At 43.5% G+C, this 18,010-nt stretch overlaps 2 protein-coding genes across 7 annotated transcripts in view; both read right to left on the minus strand.

Annotated features, from left to right (window-relative positions):
* RSPRY1 (ring finger and SPRY domain containing 1) overlaps nucleotides 1-17,071 on the minus strand; it is a 54,440-nt gene extending 37,369 nt beyond the window's left edge. For 4 of the 5 annotated variants that reach the window (XM_073307449.1, XM_073307448.1, XM_073307446.1 and 1 more), the window contains exons 1-2: nucleotides 16,982-17,071; nucleotides 1,786-2,280 (exon numbers count right to left, since the gene is read on the minus strand). In XM_073307449.1, the coding sequence (XP_073163550.1) occupies nucleotides 1,786-2,132 (347 nt within the window). In that variant the 5' untranslated portion in view covers nucleotides 2,133-2,280; nucleotides 16,982-17,071. Of the gene's footprint in view, nucleotides 1-1,785; nucleotides 2,281-16,017; nucleotides 16,189-16,981 lie in introns of all 5 variants that reach the window. The other variant, XM_073307445.1, reaches the window with a different exon arrangement.
* The window catches only part of CPNE2 (copine 2), a 201,962-nt gene continuing 189,734 nt past the window's right edge, over nucleotides 5,783-18,010 (minus strand). For both annotated transcript variants that reach the window (XM_073307437.1, XM_073307434.1), the window contains one exon: nucleotides 5,783-6,144. In XM_073307437.1, coding sequence (XP_073163538.1) covers nucleotides 6,006-6,144 — 139 coding nt within the window. In that variant the 3' untranslated portion in view covers nucleotides 5,783-6,005. The remainder of the gene's footprint in view (nucleotides 6,145-18,010) is intronic.

An 18,010-nucleotide genomic window follows, 5' to 3' on the forward strand; every position in this document is an offset into this window, starting at 1 on the left:
CAGGGAACTTAGGGGAGCTGATGGGGGGGCTGCCGGTCCACTCTGGTTCCAAGGCCCCCCGCCACTCACTGCAACAGGCTGCTCTTCCTGCAAGCAGTGGACAAAGCAAGCGGCTGCCACACACGTTGTAAGGGAGCATTGCGCAACATTAAACGAGCATGTTCCCGAATTGATCAGCAACGAAACAATGTTAACCAGGATGACTTTAAGTGAGGCGTTACTGTACTCTGAGATAGCATCTGAATATTTCTGAACAAAGGAAGCTTGCAACTGGTTCCCAGGTGGGCACGGTTCAGATCCACCTCTACTGTTTATGATGTTTAGCTTACACTTGTTCCTCTTTTCTCAACTTGGACAGAGATTAGCCAGCTTCACTGTTTCCTCTAAATTTCATTTTTAGGTTCTCAGTTGGAGACACCACAGGGGAAAGTTACATTTCTGCAGTCTCACTGTTATACAAAAAAAACAACTTTCCTTTCCATTGAAATTTTTTTTAGTCCAATGGAAAATGTTTCTTTTGGTCTTAAAGGGACACTATCAGCTTGAAGTCTAGTCCTGAAGTTCTCCAACTTTTCCACAGATCTGGTACATAAATGATTTTCTTATGGACAGTTCCCCATCATTCATGATTACATGACATCTTTGAGGCAACGACAGCAATTAATTATACGGAAAACAACATTAAGAAAGTCATGTATTTCTTAGCTATCAACAAAATTTAGCAACAGAAAACAAGGAAGTGAGTCAGCACTCCAGGAGATCATGGGCAGGGAACTGATCACACCCTTAACACAACAACACACCACCATTACCCCCAATATTTTCAGGTACTACACCTACCCCAGAGTCCTTCTGTAAACCACAGAATATTTTTCTGTTTTTGTAAATGTTCTTCTTTCCCATGTTGCGGAGGGAAAGACACTCAGAGTTAAGTAGTCATAAGATGCTGTCAAATTCATAAACTAAATAAACTGAAGGGGGGGCAGGGGGAGGAGATGAGAAAAATACATACTTTCAACAGCTTTCATTTATAACACATCATAGGTGTTGCTTGTAACGCTAGTCAGTAAAATTCCAGCTGAAGGTGTTCTTTTAATGTTTTTAGAACAAAATAGTTTTTACACAAATTTCAAGGCAAATCTGACCTCACATGCCCATTTACAGCACCCTACAGGAGAAAGGGAGACTCCTCCAGCAGGCACATTCCAGAATCAAAGCTCATTAACTTGAGATTTATCCAGTTTAAGCTCAAACCGAAGCTATTTAGCATAAAGTACAATTGACAGAGGTAATAGTTTCCTCCTGTTTTGGTCTCTCCAAACCACATAATGATAAACACTTTCGAGGCCCTTTTAAATACCTATGAAAAGCAACAGCATAACCATCAAAAACAGGGACAGATCCTGTGATCGTTGTGTATCGTAAACTACCACAATGAGTGCTTTGAGCATGCAACAAGTGCAGCACTTGGCTCATCATATGATGAATTAGTGTGTTGCCTTTAAGGATAAGAAATTAGATTTGCAACCTGGAAGAGTACACATCTAATGAAGATGAAAGCCGTCTCTCTATAGTTTTGTTTTGCTATTTCCAGAGAGAAGTAAACAAAATTCTTCCAATGCAATTGGTCTTTGGAGACAAACAACCTTCCCTCTTATTTTGAAAATATTAATCTCATGCATGCTCTTGGTGGTGTTGAATAAGAGATCTCTTTAATCTTTAGCACTGAAATTTTCAATGGAACAGTTTTCATTAATATTGAGTGATCCTTTTGGAGGTACTTACTTATCTACCAGTGTCCGTATTACTGCCAGTGTGTCAAGCACTAGTCCATCCACATTCTGTTTTTTCCTTCTTGGTTCATGTGGCCCTCGCCCCCTCCTTGGTGGCCTTACAGGGTCCCTGGGATGGCTTCTTGCTTCAGGTACTGGTACTCTACTATTCTGTGTTTGCTGATTCTGGGATTCTACGTTGTCTTCCACACCACTATCATCTCGACAAATACAGGAGTTGCCCATGTTGCTAGCACCCAAAGTTCCCAGTATGCAGGGGATGTGCTGCTCTAGAGTCAGCAGTAAACCTTGGAGAAGGCTTCTGCTAGCATAGAACACAATCAGAGCAACTACAATCATCTAGAAAGATTTAAGAGTAATGTTTTTGAGATCGTGAATTGTGGTCTTCGCATTTTATGTATTGCTAACAAGCTGGAACGAATGGGGAATTGTAGGTTTAGCTTCTGACGTCATCAATTAAAATATGCATTGTCATCCAGAAGCATATCTGGGGGGAAAAAAAAAAGAAAGAAAAATGGAAGTCAATCATGTTTTAATAAATTTGTTGAGTAATAAGCAAGTCTTAAACTTCCTCCTTCAGTAGCGAAGTAAACAATTAGTTTGAAGATACCTGATGCCTCGATGGCGTTAGTTTGTATCTGGGGCCCATTTTGATGTTTTTGTATACCCAGAACTCCCACTGAAATGCCTGGGAATGCTGGTGTGCAAACTGGGTAATTTGAAACATGTGGAAACACATGTTGAAATTCTGGCAGAAACAGCCCATAATTTTTTAGGCTAGAGTGTCACACAATGTGTTGCTTCTGGAGGTCAAACATATTGCACACCCCAGGGACTCCCTGCATCCCTCCACCTCCCCCAACAAGCTCCATGTGTGCCCACCCTCCTACCCCCCTCTATTTCAGGGACTCCCTGCCCCCAGACACCTCCTCCCTGATATCAGGGGCTCACACCCTGGTGTCAAGGGCTCAGTGTGCCCCCTTCACCCCAAGGCAAGAGCTCCGTCATTCTCCACCTCCGCCAACCCCCATATGCCTGGAGTTGTGTGCCAGCCCCTTATTTCTGGTCTTTCAGGCTGGGAGATAGGCCAAGCAGAGAGTCAACCATCTGAACTGTACTGGGAGAGTAGACAGAACTGAGATAGGGGTATTGTTGTGCTGCAAGGTGTTAATGGCCGTTATCAACTGGTTCTTTACTCCAGAGACCATTATGGATGTGAAGCTGCTGGGACTACTAAGAGATGCAAGGGGCTCTGTGTGTCCTTCATTTCCCCATCCTCCCTCCAGGGATTTGCCCACTGACGTCTAGAAGATTCCTTAAAAATTTGGAATTGGATGTGGCATTCAAAATGCACTGTGCTACAGACATAGAAATGCCATCGAGGGAGAGTAAGGTCTCACTTTGCTCAGCCAACATTGAGTACCAAGTGGTTTGATGTTGTGGGTCTTCCAGATGAAACCTTTAAAAACCAAGCCCTGTCTATTTTTTTTAGGAGACTTTCCCTACAGGATTTAGAGGAGCCACATTAAAGTGGATATAAAAAGTTGCTTAATTCAGTCAACATCACACTCCCTTCCCTCCCTCACGCTGCATACACTGTGTGATGTGCTCTACATGCCCAGCTTCACTCCAATACAGAGTGCATTTCTGCTAGGAAAATAGTAACACAGCTGTGAGAAACATTAAGTCTTATTGCATTGTGCCTACTTCCCTTGGGAAAGGGCAGCCAATGGCAATCAAGTTAGTAATGTAATTGAAGACTGTATCATAACGCACATACACAAGGGGGCTGAATTACAGATCTTCAGGATTGGAGATAGGAGATATGAGGAAAACAGACACTGCGGGAGCCACACAAACCCTCTCCTATAAGCACCATGTGGGGGCAACTATGAGATAAGCCTATTGCAGTTCTCCCTACATCCACTCCAAGGGTTCTTTCCTCTTCTTGCAGGCTTTACGATGAAGAAGGTGCAGCCTGGGCCTTTATATATAAACATTGCTTCATTTATTTATTTATTTTAATATACATCCATCCCACCCCATTGTTTTTAAATAAAAAGGTGATGACAAAAAGCATCTCCCCCCTCACAGACACACTGTTTAGGACAATCAATAAAAACCAAGGCCAGGTGCACTTTGGGAACAGATCCTCAGCAGAAGTTGAGTATTTAGCACCACTGCAGATCAGACCCTGTATTATTTACTCTTCAAAAGAGGCTGTGGGAACACAAATATTAAGTTCCATATAAGCTGCCTATATAGACAGACAACAGACTTCAGTGAACTAGCTGTTTCGTCTTCCTATATATAAATATTTTTATATGAGTTCTTATTTTACATAAATGATATTTACTTAATAAGGGCCTGACCCCAAGAGTCGCTGAGAATCGGCAATCGCCACCCAAGAGAACAGAAATTGCAGGTATTTAGCATCTCTTAGGATCAGGCCCTAACATTTTTTGGTACCTGCTTGGGTCTCGAGGTGACCATGCAATCCGTCTTGGGTGGGAATTTTGAGATCAGACAGCTTTATTGAGTCTTAATCCAAGTGGTTTCATTTATATAACAAGACAAAAATTATAGCGCTGGAGTGATGCTAACCGATGAATTAAGACCAATAAACTTTGTGCTGGGGAGCTAATGAATGGGGTGAGTGAGAGAAGGATATTTAAACCCCACCACCACAGACCTGTTAAATATAGCATATGTATTACTGCAGAGTCATTATTTATGCACAATCTGGCAAACAGTTGCATGGGATAGAGAAGCTGCAAGGACATTACTTCACTGTTTTGGATACAGCTCCAGCAAATGGTTTCCAGAACACTTAGGCTCCCTAATAGAACACGGTACCTCCTTAGGGCACTAGAGCAGTTATACACAGAAAAGTAGCACCATATGGGCTTTTATCTTACTCAGTGAATTATGCTGCGCCATTGATTTCAATAGCTGCACTTAGTAAGCGCGACTTCAGATATGGTTTGAGCCACATTGCACATCTGTGGTTTGGAAAGAATGATTCACTTGGAAAATACATTTCCAAGAAAGGAGATGGTTTTCCTGATGGCTGAGAGAATACAGAATTCCCAGCTTTGGGCAAGAGACTGTGCTGTGCTTATTTGGGGGGGTAGACATGCCACTAAGAGCTCCAAAATGGACCCACCACCTAATAGCCTTAGGACTAAACCTATCAGCAAAAGCTGATCCCCTTAAGGGCCTCTAAGGAGTCTAAGCATACCCCAACAGGGAACTCTCTCTGCTTTCACAACCTTGGGAATCTGAAAGAAAACATGGGGCGGGGAACTTTCCCCTCCCCAAATTACTGGTTGCCGAGAGGGGAAGGGAAGCATCAATCTCTGCATGAAATAGCTAAACATGACACATAAGAGTATCATTGACAACAAGGCCTCACTCTGCCCAATATAAGTTGGCCAGCCAGAATGAAACTTCTGCAAATGTTGTTCTACTTCCTGTAACAGTGTTGCTGTGCAGGGCTGCGCTAATCTATGTATCAAGATCACTTACAATTACGAAGTGCAATTTCAAGCCATGAGCAGAATCAAACCAAAATGACAAACAGTTATATATGTAATTGTAAATGAGCAGTCTATAAACCAGCCTTGTAAAACTCCACTTTCCCAGGGAGAGTAAATGGACAAGTAAATAAAGTCTTTGTTTTAAAGGGCATGAAAGACTGTTTGTTTGTTTTTTAGCCTTTGTCATAGTAATGGGTAATGGAGTAGACTTTGTGCCTGGTCTAATAGATTTTCATTAGAAGTTTTGCAAGGCTGCTATGAACAATGACTTCAGTATCAAGCTGAGGGTGGCCATTCCAACTAAGTCAATTTCACTGCTGAAAATAAAAAGGAGGACTGAACATAGAGTATTAAATTGGAACTTTAGGGACAAACACAGGGTGGAACAAAGGGACAAAAGAACAATTAAAAATATCTCAGAGCGGTAGAGACAAAAATGGGAAACCAACAGAAGGCACAAGCAGTTTTATTACATAAATACAACGGAGTCATTTGGCAATGGAGACAAGGAATCAAATGACGGGAATGGCATACAAGAGTATCATCTATCCTGGGGAGATAATAGAACACTGTCTCCCCTGCATACAAGGAAGTATACACATTCTTAAGTGCATTTGGCCATGAAGGAGAAAAGTGTCAAGAAATTTAACATAAAGGAAGTACAGACAGGAATTCATGCGAGAGGGAATGCCGTACAGACCATCGAGTCAGAAAGGGAAGGTGGACAAGGGCTGTCTAGAGCAGATACCAAACGACAGCACTGTAGTAAAGAGGACTTCACTGGTTTTCCCCAAACCCAGTTGAGTGCAGTTCTGCCATAGAAAATAGAAAAAAAGGTTGCAATTAGAAAAAACTATTGGTTTTGTTTTTGTCCAAATTTGGACAACTCACCAACTGAGAGTTCCTATGAAAATAGAACACATCCCCTTAGAACTGAAAACTCATATTTAAGCAACAGTTGAATTATTACCCTAAAAAGGAAAAATCCCAGATATAAGGCTAAAGAAAGTGAGAACTAAAACTAAAGGGTCATTGTCAAATTTGGCCCAAAACGTAAGCTTTGTTAAACACGCAAACACTCTTTATGAGACCGGAAGCCAACAGAAATGTTTCCACAATTAAAACAAAAAAACCCAAACAAACATACTTAAAGACTCCTACCTACACTGTTTACAACCCAAACTTTGCAGCACTAAGAACCTGAAGTAAAAATGACTTCACTGATTTTCCACTGTATAGGAGAAATCAAAAAACAAAAATGGATTTTAAAAATTCTCTTTAGTTTAAGATATTTGTAAGGAGAAATTTCTTTATAACATGTTTTTCAGATGAATATGTCCCATTAATTAAAATACCTTGACTAAAATTATCAACATCCCAATATATGTCTGAGAAAGTAATTTCTGCAGACATGAAAAGTAAATGTGACAATCATGCTAAGTGTCTCATAATAGCACAATGTTTAAATCTGAGTATAAATTTTATATTTCTTCATGTAATATATAAAAAAATCTTATAAATATTAGACACTTTTTTTAAAAACCTACTTGAGTTTAGACCCTTGCAAATAACTATTAAATTTTTGGCCTATTCCTCTAATCTCAAGACCGTCTTCCCGGTTGGAAACTAGCAGGGCAGTGATGAATAGCACTTTATACTATCAGCTTTACAGGATGATTTAAACAATAGAACCTCGGCGTTACGAACACCAGAGTTACAAACTGCCCAGTCAACCACACACCTCATTTGGAACCAGAAGTACACAGTCAGGCAGCAGCAGCGACAAAAAAAAGCAAATACAGTATAGCACAGTACTGTGTTAAATGTAAATTACTAAAAAATAAAGTTTTAAAAAGATTTGACACAATAAGGAAACTGTTTTTGTGCTGGTTTCATTTAAATTAAGATGGTTAAAAGCAGCATTTTTCTTCTGCATAGTAAAGTTTCAAAGTTGTATTAAGTCAATGTTCAGTTGTAAGCTAAAGGAACAACTTTTGAAAGAACCACCACGACGTTTTGTTCAGTGTTACGAACCATCTCTATTCCCAAGGTGTTCGTAACTCTGGAGGTTCTACTGTAATCACTTTACAATACAAAAACTAAAATTCAACCATTACCAATGGATACTAAAAAGGTTAATAAGCCCAGAACTGAGCACAGATCTGTTTTTATGGTCATTAACATGCCAACTTCCCTTCTCAATCCCCTCTCTCTTCCGAAAACCGGACTACTGGTTTTAAGGAGCAGATGCTCATCAGTTTCAAAAAGGATTTTAACCCTAACAGAACAGGAATGTCAATTATACATGATGCATGTAGCATAGCTGTACCCATGTTGGTCCCAGGATATTAGAAAGCTTTCAAGTTTGTCTCCCCCCTCACCAATAAAAGATATTACCTCACCCACCTTATCTCTTTAAACTGTACATGTTGAAAGTTTTTAAAAACAATTTAAATGCAATCTTAAACTCAATGAAGTCAGTGGAGTTTCTTAATGGATTATATTCAGCTCTGGTATATTTAATTAAGGATAGAGAGGGGAAAGAAAATCCCTAAATCCATTATCTTTAGGTTCCCTAAAGCCATACCCAAATTTGTGCAATTAGGCTTTTGATCCTGCAAGATGCTGAGCACACATGCTTAAATACTTTGTTGGATCAGGCTATAGTGCTCAGAATGCTGCTGCAAAGGGTCAATTTCATAACCTGTTGCTTCGACTAGGTCACCCCTTTCTTTAAATCCCACCACTGGCTCCCCCTTCTCTATTGCATCACTTTCAAGGCTCCACACAGCCAATTCCCCACCCTATCATCTCTCATTCGTTATCAGGCTTTCCATGCTTGCCTGCAATCAGCTAATGATGCCAGTCTATTGCCCACTTGTTACATTTTCAAATACCTTTGTACTTTCCCCCATGCTTCCCTACACACTTGGGAGGCACGCCCCATAAACATCTGCAAAGCTATCTCATTTCACCTTCAAATCCCGCCTCAAAATTCTCATTTCCTGTGATGCTTACAAAAAACACTTAACAGGTAGGCTGTTGGCATGCAGAGACCACTGCCCATCATGCTGACCAATACTGTGTCTGCGTCTGCTGTTTCTCGTCATATACTTGGACTGTAAACTCACTGCGGAAGGGACAGTCTTGCTGTTTGTGTTTGGATAGCACCTAGCGCAACGGGGTCCTGATCCTAGGAACTACCACAATACAATAAGTGTTAATAAGAAGTGTAGATGCAGTTTTGTTTTATATAAGGGAATATACTGGAATTGCTCATGCTTGTCAGAGAGCCAGCATAAGGATACCAATATAAGCATTTTTATAAATAAAACGGTCTCGAAACTAGGAAGGCTTGCCAGTTTAATTATACTGGCATAGTTAAACCAGTAAAGCTTTCTGGGGAAGACTAGCTTTAAGTAAAATTTAGTGATCCTTGCAATGTTGCTCAGTTTCACTGAAAATAAACAAAAAAGGGAGAAGTGGTATACTTTCCAAGTGCCACAGATAAACATTAGACTGCAATAATTAAACATTTAACAACAATTACTGCACTTAAACTGCAGTGCTTGAAAATCATGCCAAAACCCACTAGCCTACATTCAAGGCAACCCCAAGACTGTAGACCAAATTCCCCTCTGAGGCCATTTTTAGCAGAGTTCGGGAATCCCACCAGTGCTCAGTGGGATTGCACTGGTATCAAAAAGAATATGGTTTAACAAAACAGAAGGTGTCCAAATCAGAACAAAACTGAAGCCTTTAAAAGGCCAAAATAGACTTTATGTTTGGAAATACCAGAGTAGATTAATTAGGCTATACTATGAAGAGGCAGTTGCCTGTGTATAGTTAAAGTAGTAACCAGTTTCCCATTACAAGCTTCATTTCTCTTTCACTCACATGCTCTGAAACGAAAGAGAGATGGTCTCTTTGGTTCAAATTTCAACTGTGACCTGAGAACGAGAGAATTTTTAAGGCCAAATTTGGGAAAGGTTCTAGAAATTTTGGAGGGGGAAAGGAGAGAATCAGAAGCAGTTAGAAATGCAATAATTTGAAAGTTAAGAATGAGTCACATTTGGAAAATTCTTTTAATGCTTTTGTCATCACATTGATACTTTCCTTTTTACAGCAGAAAGAAAAAAAACAGAACCTGCTGCATGCCTACTTGATGAACTGTGGTCATGCACATATAGGAACTGCAAACAGCAGAAGGAATCAAACCTCCTGGGACCTCCATCACTAAACAAATGACTATCTTAAAATATCATTTGAGTGAAAGAATAATTCACTTAGCTGAGAGAGAAGGAGCTTTTAGCCACAGCTGTGGCATCTAGTTGGCAGAGGCCATTCAAAAGCTGGATTGAAAAAGCACATCCACCTGCCATCATAGAAATGTAGGACCTCAACAGGTCATCTAGTCCAGTCCCCTGCAGTGAGGCAAGACTGAGTATAATCTAGACTACCCCGATAGGTGTTTGCCTAGCACATTCTTAAAAACCTCCAGTGATGGAGATTTCATGACTACTCCTACCTATTCCTATCTTGGCCTGCTCAGTGCAGCTTCCAAGTTGTGCTGGTCTCTTGTTGGACAGGAGTTTATTGGCTCCTTTATGCTGTCACAAGATCCCCAGCTGGGGGGCCTAAAATAAGCAAGTGCTACAGTAGCAGTTCCATACAGGTATATTTACACTGCCTGTCTGACACTATTGATAATATCAAACCTACCAAGAGGCCTGGTCCCAAAAGATCTTAGAGAGAATGTTAGTGAAGGTCTTAGCTGGAAATGGCATCAATCTAGTTTTCTGTAATATACAGCCCAGGGATTAATGATTTACCTCCTCAGACATTTGGTTACAGCCAACCACAATATTGCCTCATGGTGGAAAGATAGCCTCCCCTCTTTATGAAGCTGAGAATACTCCAGGCAAATGAGAAACTGATACATAAGTAAGAAAAAGCAGTTTCAGACACTAAACCACTTTTTGTTTCAGTTCCCACTCATCACTCAGAAATGGTGTTAAGTATTGCCAATATTTCCCCCTCCCAAACAGTAGAGTAAAACAGCTTTCATGTCACTGCTGTCTGAGCTGTCATAAGGATGTTGAATGAATACAAGAAGTTAAGGGATTTGCATTAACATGGTGTTCTACTGAGAAGGTAAAATATTTTAAATTCCTGCTAGAGAACTTAGTTTTCTAAGAAGGGTGCTGGAACACTGGGGAATCCTAAGCAAAAGTGAAAGTCAAGCTACCGGTGGGAGATCGACCAGACTAAATTGCAAGTCTCCACAGACAGTCGTTAGTTTGCTTACGTTTAAGACCTTGCACCAGGGAGAGAGAGCTAGGTCTCATTAAAAATGAAAATTCTCTTTATATAAAAATAAGAATACAAGAAAAACTGATTGAAGTTCACATTTCTTCAATTTCAGTGGAGTCTTCAGAGGAGAAAAAACAGGGGCAGAGAAACATCTTGGCTGACAGAGGAACAAAGTAGTTTGGCTTCCATTATAGATGCTCAGCTGTGTTCAGAGTGTAGACTGAAAAAGAGCGATTACCAAATTTTATGCTGAACCATGTACATGTTCTATCTAACCGAGTGACGTGTTTCAGAGATTCCATAACAACTGGCTCAAATTCTTATGTTTCATTTCTTAAAAAAAAAATTCATCCATTCATTCATTCCTAGGCCCCGATTCTACAAGGACATGGCCTCAACATTCAAAAGTCCCAACACTGCAAGTCAGGGTTTAGTTTCCATATCACAATTGGATTCATCACATCTGGATCCCTGGTTAGCAGTATCATTAGTGCTTTACAGAAAGAGAAGAGACTTAGACCCTGCTCATAGTGCTTACAATTTTGGACCTCGATCCCACCAGTGGAGCTCCACATGGGTTCAGGCATCTAGTTATGCAGAGCTCACTGGAGTATTGGGGTTTAAAATCCTTCAAACCTTTCTCATGAGTAATCCCATTGAAGTCAGGAGTGAGTAGGAGCTGAGGGATCCGGTCTCGTGTTAGACATGATAGGGAGAGAAGACAGCAGTCGAGAGAAGTAAAAGGAGGAAGTGGGGGTATGAGACTAATGTTTTGTGCATATGGCGGTCATTCCTATTTCTTGTTTTAAGTTGGTTTTACTGATATTATGCCAGATCAGGGTTGACACTCATTGGTGGGGCAGTGTGAGGAAATCTTGTCCTGTCACCGCTGACTGTGTATATCCTGTGTGGATAAATCATTAACATGTAGGGCTGGAAGGGAACTCAAGATGACATCTACGTCACCCTCCTGCGCGGAGGTAGGACCTACTATACCTAGACCATCCCTGACAGGTGTTTTAGTCTAACCAGGTCTTAAAAACATCCAACAATGGAGATTCAACAATGTCCCTTGGAAGCCTATTCCAATGCTTACCTATCCTTAGAGTTAGAACACTTTTCCTACCATCTAACCTAAATTTCCCTTACTATATATTAATCTGATGTTCTCCATGTCCACTGAAGGTAGGACAAGAAGTAAACTCCATCCTCTTTAGAGCAACCCTGAACATATTTGAAGACTTAACAGGGACCCTTGCAGTCTTCTTTTCTCAAGACTAAACATGCCCGGTTTTTTCAACCTTTCCTCATAGGTCAGGTTTTGCAAACCTTATCATTTTTGTTGCCCTCCGCTGGACATTCTTCAGTTTGCCCACAGCTTTCTTAAAGTGTAGCGCCCAGAACTGGATTATGTACTCCAGACAAGGTCTCACCACTGCAGGACAATTGCCTTCTGTGTCTTTCATGCCCATGCTGTATCTCGTGTGCAGATAAATGAAGGATATCAATCCCCAGGGCTACCAAAATGTAACTTTAAAAAAGCGTGAGATTCTTCTGTCACTGTTCTCTCCCAAACGTTTTACTAAATATTTAGGCCTCACGGCTCTCATTATCTTGGGAGGAAGGGATTGCTTCTCTTCTCGTGCTAGTGTAACTTAATATTTGGATAGTATTGTCCTCTCTGTGTGACAGAATGTTTAAAAGGCTAACTTAGTTCTCCTGTTGACACACTCCAGCATTACCAAGCTATTCAACATGAATCCTGATAAAACAGGACACTGCTTCCAAAAACCAACTTTCAGATACAGCAAAGGGGTAAAAGCTGGCTTCTCTTTTAAGTAAATGTTTGAGTTAAGCTGAAATGACCAACACATTTTTAGAATCAGGTTCCTTTAGCAAGTGGGAAGGATTACGGGAACATGAAGGTTTCATGGCAGCTGCAAGGATGAATCACATCCAGCACGATGGGGCAGTCAGAAAGTGTTTTGGCTCAGCCCTTGCCTGAAGAGGTGCAGAGAGAAGGACACACCTATGTTTCAGAAATGCATAACAGTGACAGGAAATACAGCAAACCCCAGTCCTGTGAGCAAGAGAGATGCAGGCACACTAAAACAGAAATGTGAAAGTTTCCGAGTTGGCCAGCAATAGAGGAACTTACTCCTGTGAGTGAGAAGAAAGTTCATAGAAAGAGGACTCAGAAAAAAGATTGTGATCAGTTGCAGATGACATTCAATTGAAGAAGGAAAAACAATTCAGGGTTTGGGATAATCTTTCCCTCAGGCAGCAAATATTAGAGGCTGGAAATTTGAGTAAGAGGGGGGATTAAATATTTATTCTTTCTAAATGGACTATTTTTAAAACTTGTCTAGCTGAAAAAACTAAATTCTTCACTCAACATTCTGTCCATGTATTAAAGCCCAGAGGAGAAGTTTTTCTACTAGTACTGTAGTAACATTTTAAAATAATAAAACAATATCTTATTGATGTAGCTTTTACATTTATTACAAGGAAATCTACTTAAAATGAGAATTAAAATAATTTGTACCAACAAAAATAAATGCCATACCCCTGTGAATCACGCTAGGATATACAGTATTACAATGGTAATTCTCCAGTTAGGTAGTATGACTAATGTATTATGGATGCATAAAATATGCTGAAACAGTTTTGGATGTGTGAAAGATTTTGATAACACTGTTGAAAGAAATTCAGAGCTGGCTCAGTTAGAAGTTTGAACTGTAAGTTGTCAGACAATTGCCTAAACACAGAATGTAGGTAATGTCTAGAACCTCCAATCTTAGTCCTGCAAAACAAACACTGAAGTGACAACATGGGGGGATGGGGTAGAGCATAATTACCAATTACATTCTTAAAGAATAGGAAAACTGACTACTGGCTCAGAAGGAGGACATCAGAAGAATTTCAATCTCCTGTTAATTCAAGGGGAATATCTTAAAATGTCTCAAGAGGAAGGATGGTCTTGTTGTTAAGGAGTGGGCTCTGCCACAGACTACCTGTGCGGCCTTGGGCAAGACACTTGAACTCTTTGTGCCTGATCTGTAAAATGGCAATGACGATGTCTTTTCTCCCACCCAGTGCCTGTGTTTGTCCATATAGACTGTAAGCTCTTCAGGCCAGGGACCCTCTCAGACTCTCTTGCTATGGCTATATATAGAAGCTACCGCAGTTGGGAGTTCTCATCTTGGCTCGGACCTCTACATACTACTGTAATACAAATAATAAAAAACTCCTGCTGTATGAAAGGTGGCCTGCAAATTATTTACAAAAAACCCACTACACTTCTGTCCATTTAATTTAATATGATGTATGAAGAAAACAAGAAGGACTGAACGAGTTTCTCCCCCAACCCAAGAAGTTTCAACATAAGGACTTAACAGTTGCCATACTGGGTGAGACCCTGGTCCATCTGGCCCAGTATACTGTCTCCAGCAGTGGCCTGTACCAGTATTTCAGGGTGTGTACATGCAACATAGTCTTCTGGTTTTTCCTGGAAGACTTCTTGGGGATCTCAGAAGATGTCCCATCTCATGAGCTCTCTCTCTCTCAACATTTAAGAGAGGCAGCAGTGGGAGCATTCAAGATCTAACAAGGATATTATTTCCCAAGTGTTTATTCAACACTGGAGTTAGGTATTAAAAATCAGAGTTTTGAACTGAGACTAAGAGTCCCTTCCCTGTCCTCTATTGCTCACTTTTCAGTCCCTTATAAGTCACTACTTCTCCAGTGAAGAGAGTCTTCCAGGGTGAAGAAGACAAGAACTGAATAGCTGATGTAAATAAAACACCATAGATTTAAAAAAAAATACCCAAAATATTTCTAGTCTTCTCCAAACATCCCAAAGCAGTGGGAGGGGGGGAGGGAAGAGTGCACACTTAATTTCTTCTTTCCAGGTTACTTTTCAATGTGTCCCATTCTATTTACTACCACCTATCCACACACAAAATGCAGCATCTGGTGAAGCTGCTAAGAAAAAAAAAAAATCTTAAAAAGCAAAATAAAAACAACTGATCTGTGTGTGTACCAACTAATAAGGCTATAATAGGTACAGAATATATACATCAATTGAAATATGGCTCAAGATAATAAGCTTTGTTAAAAAAACGAAACACCTTAACAAAAAAAGACTAAAAAAAAATTTAAAAACCCTCAAGCCCAATTTGAAATGTTTCCATGATTAACAAAAGTCTTAAGAAATGACCTTTTGTATGTAACATTTGCAATTAATATAGAATGGTGGTAGCATGTTAACAGAAAAGATTAAACGGACTAGTTCATTGTTTTTCTCTTAGCTTGGAAAATTACAAAGTAAAATAGTAGTAAAAATAAATTTTATCTTGAATTTTTTAGTCGGTTTATGAAGATGTTTGCTGTAACATAAGCAAGAAAATTTGTTTTATATTTAGCCAGAGAGTGGGCCACACACTGTTTAAAAAGCGTCTAACTTCAGGAGATTCTCCCATTGATTTTAAAAAAAAGTAGAGACTCTGAAAGCCTTCTGGGTTTTTCCAGCTCCCAGAAGGAATCCTGGATTAAAACAATCAATCATTCTGTCATATTATACATAACAGAGAACTCATTGCAACCCAATATATTAGGGCTTTTTTTGTGAACTAGGAAGTAAGTCTATGATGCTGTTAATAAGTTAACATTTATTCTTGTGCTCGATGTCACCTGCAGCCTGGTTTGTGGATTTTTTTAGCAAGTTCTATTTTCATTTTTAAATTCACCTTTTTGGCTGAATTACTTTAAAAAAATAGCAGCCGATTCACTTTGGCATCCAATTCACCAAAGCACTACAGCACGCTTTTGTGCTTAAGCACAGCTGGTGTGAATAAGGTTAAATATGTTTTGAGTGCTTGCAGAGTCAGGGCCTTGACATCATATGCTACTAAAAAACAGAAAAGTAAAGGGTCCTTTTTTCATTTGTTTTAATACACAAATAACTTTAGTCATGCACGTTGCTCCACTGGAAGCAACAAGACTACTTGCATGAGTAAGGATTACTCATGGGAGTACGGATACAGCCCCAAATATTGTTGGTCTCACTTCTTATTTTTTTTAATATAGACATTGCTCCTGCTCGTTTTCCTCACACAAGCAGTCTCTCTGACTTCTACCTGGGAGAGGACAGCAAGATCTACCTTGATTTAGATACAACTGCATGTATAATACGGAGACCCTCTGGCCATGTCTGGCACTCCATTACCTTTATGCACAAAGAAAAGGAGGACTTGTGGCACCTCAGAGACTAACACATTTATCTGAGCATTTATTTGAGTCTTTACACAAGTCCTCCTTTTCTTTTTGCGAATACAGACTCACACGGCTGCTCCTCTGACACCTGTCATTACCTTTAGGCCGGTCTACCCTCTACTCTACTTCAGAGCGGCCTTTTACAAATACTGCCAAGGATGCATCTATCGAGCAGGACCAGAAATCCAGAAGGACACAGCAACCCTCGCACGTTAGACAGAGCCACACCAAAGTCCACTGCCAAGTATGGGAGAGACAGGAAGCGGGGTCTGCAAACAAGAGGACGCCCAACTTCACTGCAACAATCCACCTTCCCTTACTCCCCGCGCTTACTAAGGCAGTGGTACAGCCTCCGCATTCACAACCGTGACTTCCCCAGAGCAGAAGCAGATCAGGGTTGCCCAGGACGCAGCTCTGGTCTCCCCCCCGCCCCGCCGTCCCGAGTCAAACCAGGCACCTGCAGCGCGCCCCGCCGGGGGCGAACCGGGAGCCCGGCACCACGGCCAGGCGGTCGGCGCCGACTGCCCCGCCCGCAGCCCCTTCGCCTGCCGGGAGGGGGCAACCGGCCCCCGACCCTCGCTCCGCTCCACAGCCCGGTGCCCCCCCAGGCCACAGGGGCCGGGCCCTTTGCTAACGAGACCCCCCCCTCCCGCCGAGGCGGGGCGAGCCTGCCCCCAGAACCCCCCGCTACCCCAGCCGGCCCCGTAACTCTCGGCCGCCTCCAGCCGGGCCAGCCCCCTCCTCGTGCCTGGGATCCCCCCCGGGGCCGGGAGACCCCCCCCCGGGCCCAGCCCCCACCCCGGGATCCCTCAGCCCCGCCCCCTGGGCCCCCCACCCCTCCTCCCAGGAGTCCCCGAGGAGCCCCCCCCCGGAAAGGCCCCTCCTCAGGGGAGCGCCCAGCCCGGGCCGGCCCCGCGGAGCCGCCCAGCCCCACGCCTGAGGGGGGCTCGCAGTGCCCCTCTCCCCTCAGCATCTCCCCCCGGGGTGGGGGTGGGGGGGTCGCCAGCCCCCGCTCCCGGCCCTGAGCGGCTCCCACTCGGCGCCTGCGGTCGCGGGACCTACCGGGGCGGTGCCGGGCTCGTCCCCCGCTCAGGCCGGCGGCCGGTCGGCGCTGCCCCTTTGTGCCATCTGGGCGCGGGGCGGAAAGATGGAGGCGCCCGACCGACCATTCCGGGAGCCGACCCCGCCCCCAGCCCCGTGTCCCAGGCGACTCGCCCCGCCCCTTCCCTCGCCAAACCCACCAATCCGGGCGCGGGGCCCCCGAGCCGGCGACACTGCATCCAATCACGCCGCCCCGTCACGAGCCCAGCCAACCGTCGCCGTGTTGTTGGGACGGCCCAGAAAGACGAGAGTCGGGGTTGGCTAGTAGTGGCCGTGTGAGAGGAAGGAGGCAAGTGATTGGCTGGTTGGGGCGGAAAGGGGGTGTGGCTCCTAGCTGACCGAGGCCCCGCGGGGTCAATGGTGGCTGCAGTGGGGTATGGTGTGCGCATCGCTGTAGAGGCCCTGCTCTGTTGAGGGGCCCGGCCGGGAGAAAGGCGGGTGGGGAGCGGGGGGCGAGGTGAGGGCAGCCTTGGGGGAGGGGCTGAGGGCGAACTGGCTCCTGGGAGGCGGATGCGCGGAGGGGACGAGGCCGGGCTGCTGGGGGCGAGGCCGGGTTGCTGGGGGGATGGGTTAGGGCTGGGGGGGAGGGCGATCGGAGGAGAACAAAAGGATGGCTGGGGGGATGGGTTAGGGCTGAGGGGGGGTTGGGGGAGGCTGGGGGGATGGGTTAGGGCTGGGGGGGTTTGGGGGAGGCTGGGGGGTGATGGGTTAGGGCTGAGGGGGGGTTGGGGGAGGCTGGGGGGTGATGGGTTAGGGCTGAGGGGGGGTTGGGGGAAGCTGAGGGGTGATGGGTTAGGGCTGAGGGGGGGTTGGGGGAGGCTGGGGGGTGATGGGTTAGGGCTGGGGAGTGATGGGTTGGGGTTGGGGGAGGCTGGGGGGATGGGTTAGGGCTGGGGGGGTTGGGGGATGGGTTAGGGCTGAGGGGGGTTTGGGGGAGGCTGGGGGGATGGGTTAGGGCTGGGGGGGTTGGGTGATGGGTTAGGGCTGAGG

This window comes from Lepidochelys kempii, chromosome 12 (assembly GCF_965140265.1).
Source record: "Lepidochelys kempii isolate rLepKem1 chromosome 12, rLepKem1.hap2, whole genome shotgun sequence".
NCBI classification, from domain to species: domain Eukaryota; kingdom Metazoa; phylum Chordata; order Testudines; family Cheloniidae; genus Lepidochelys; species Lepidochelys kempii.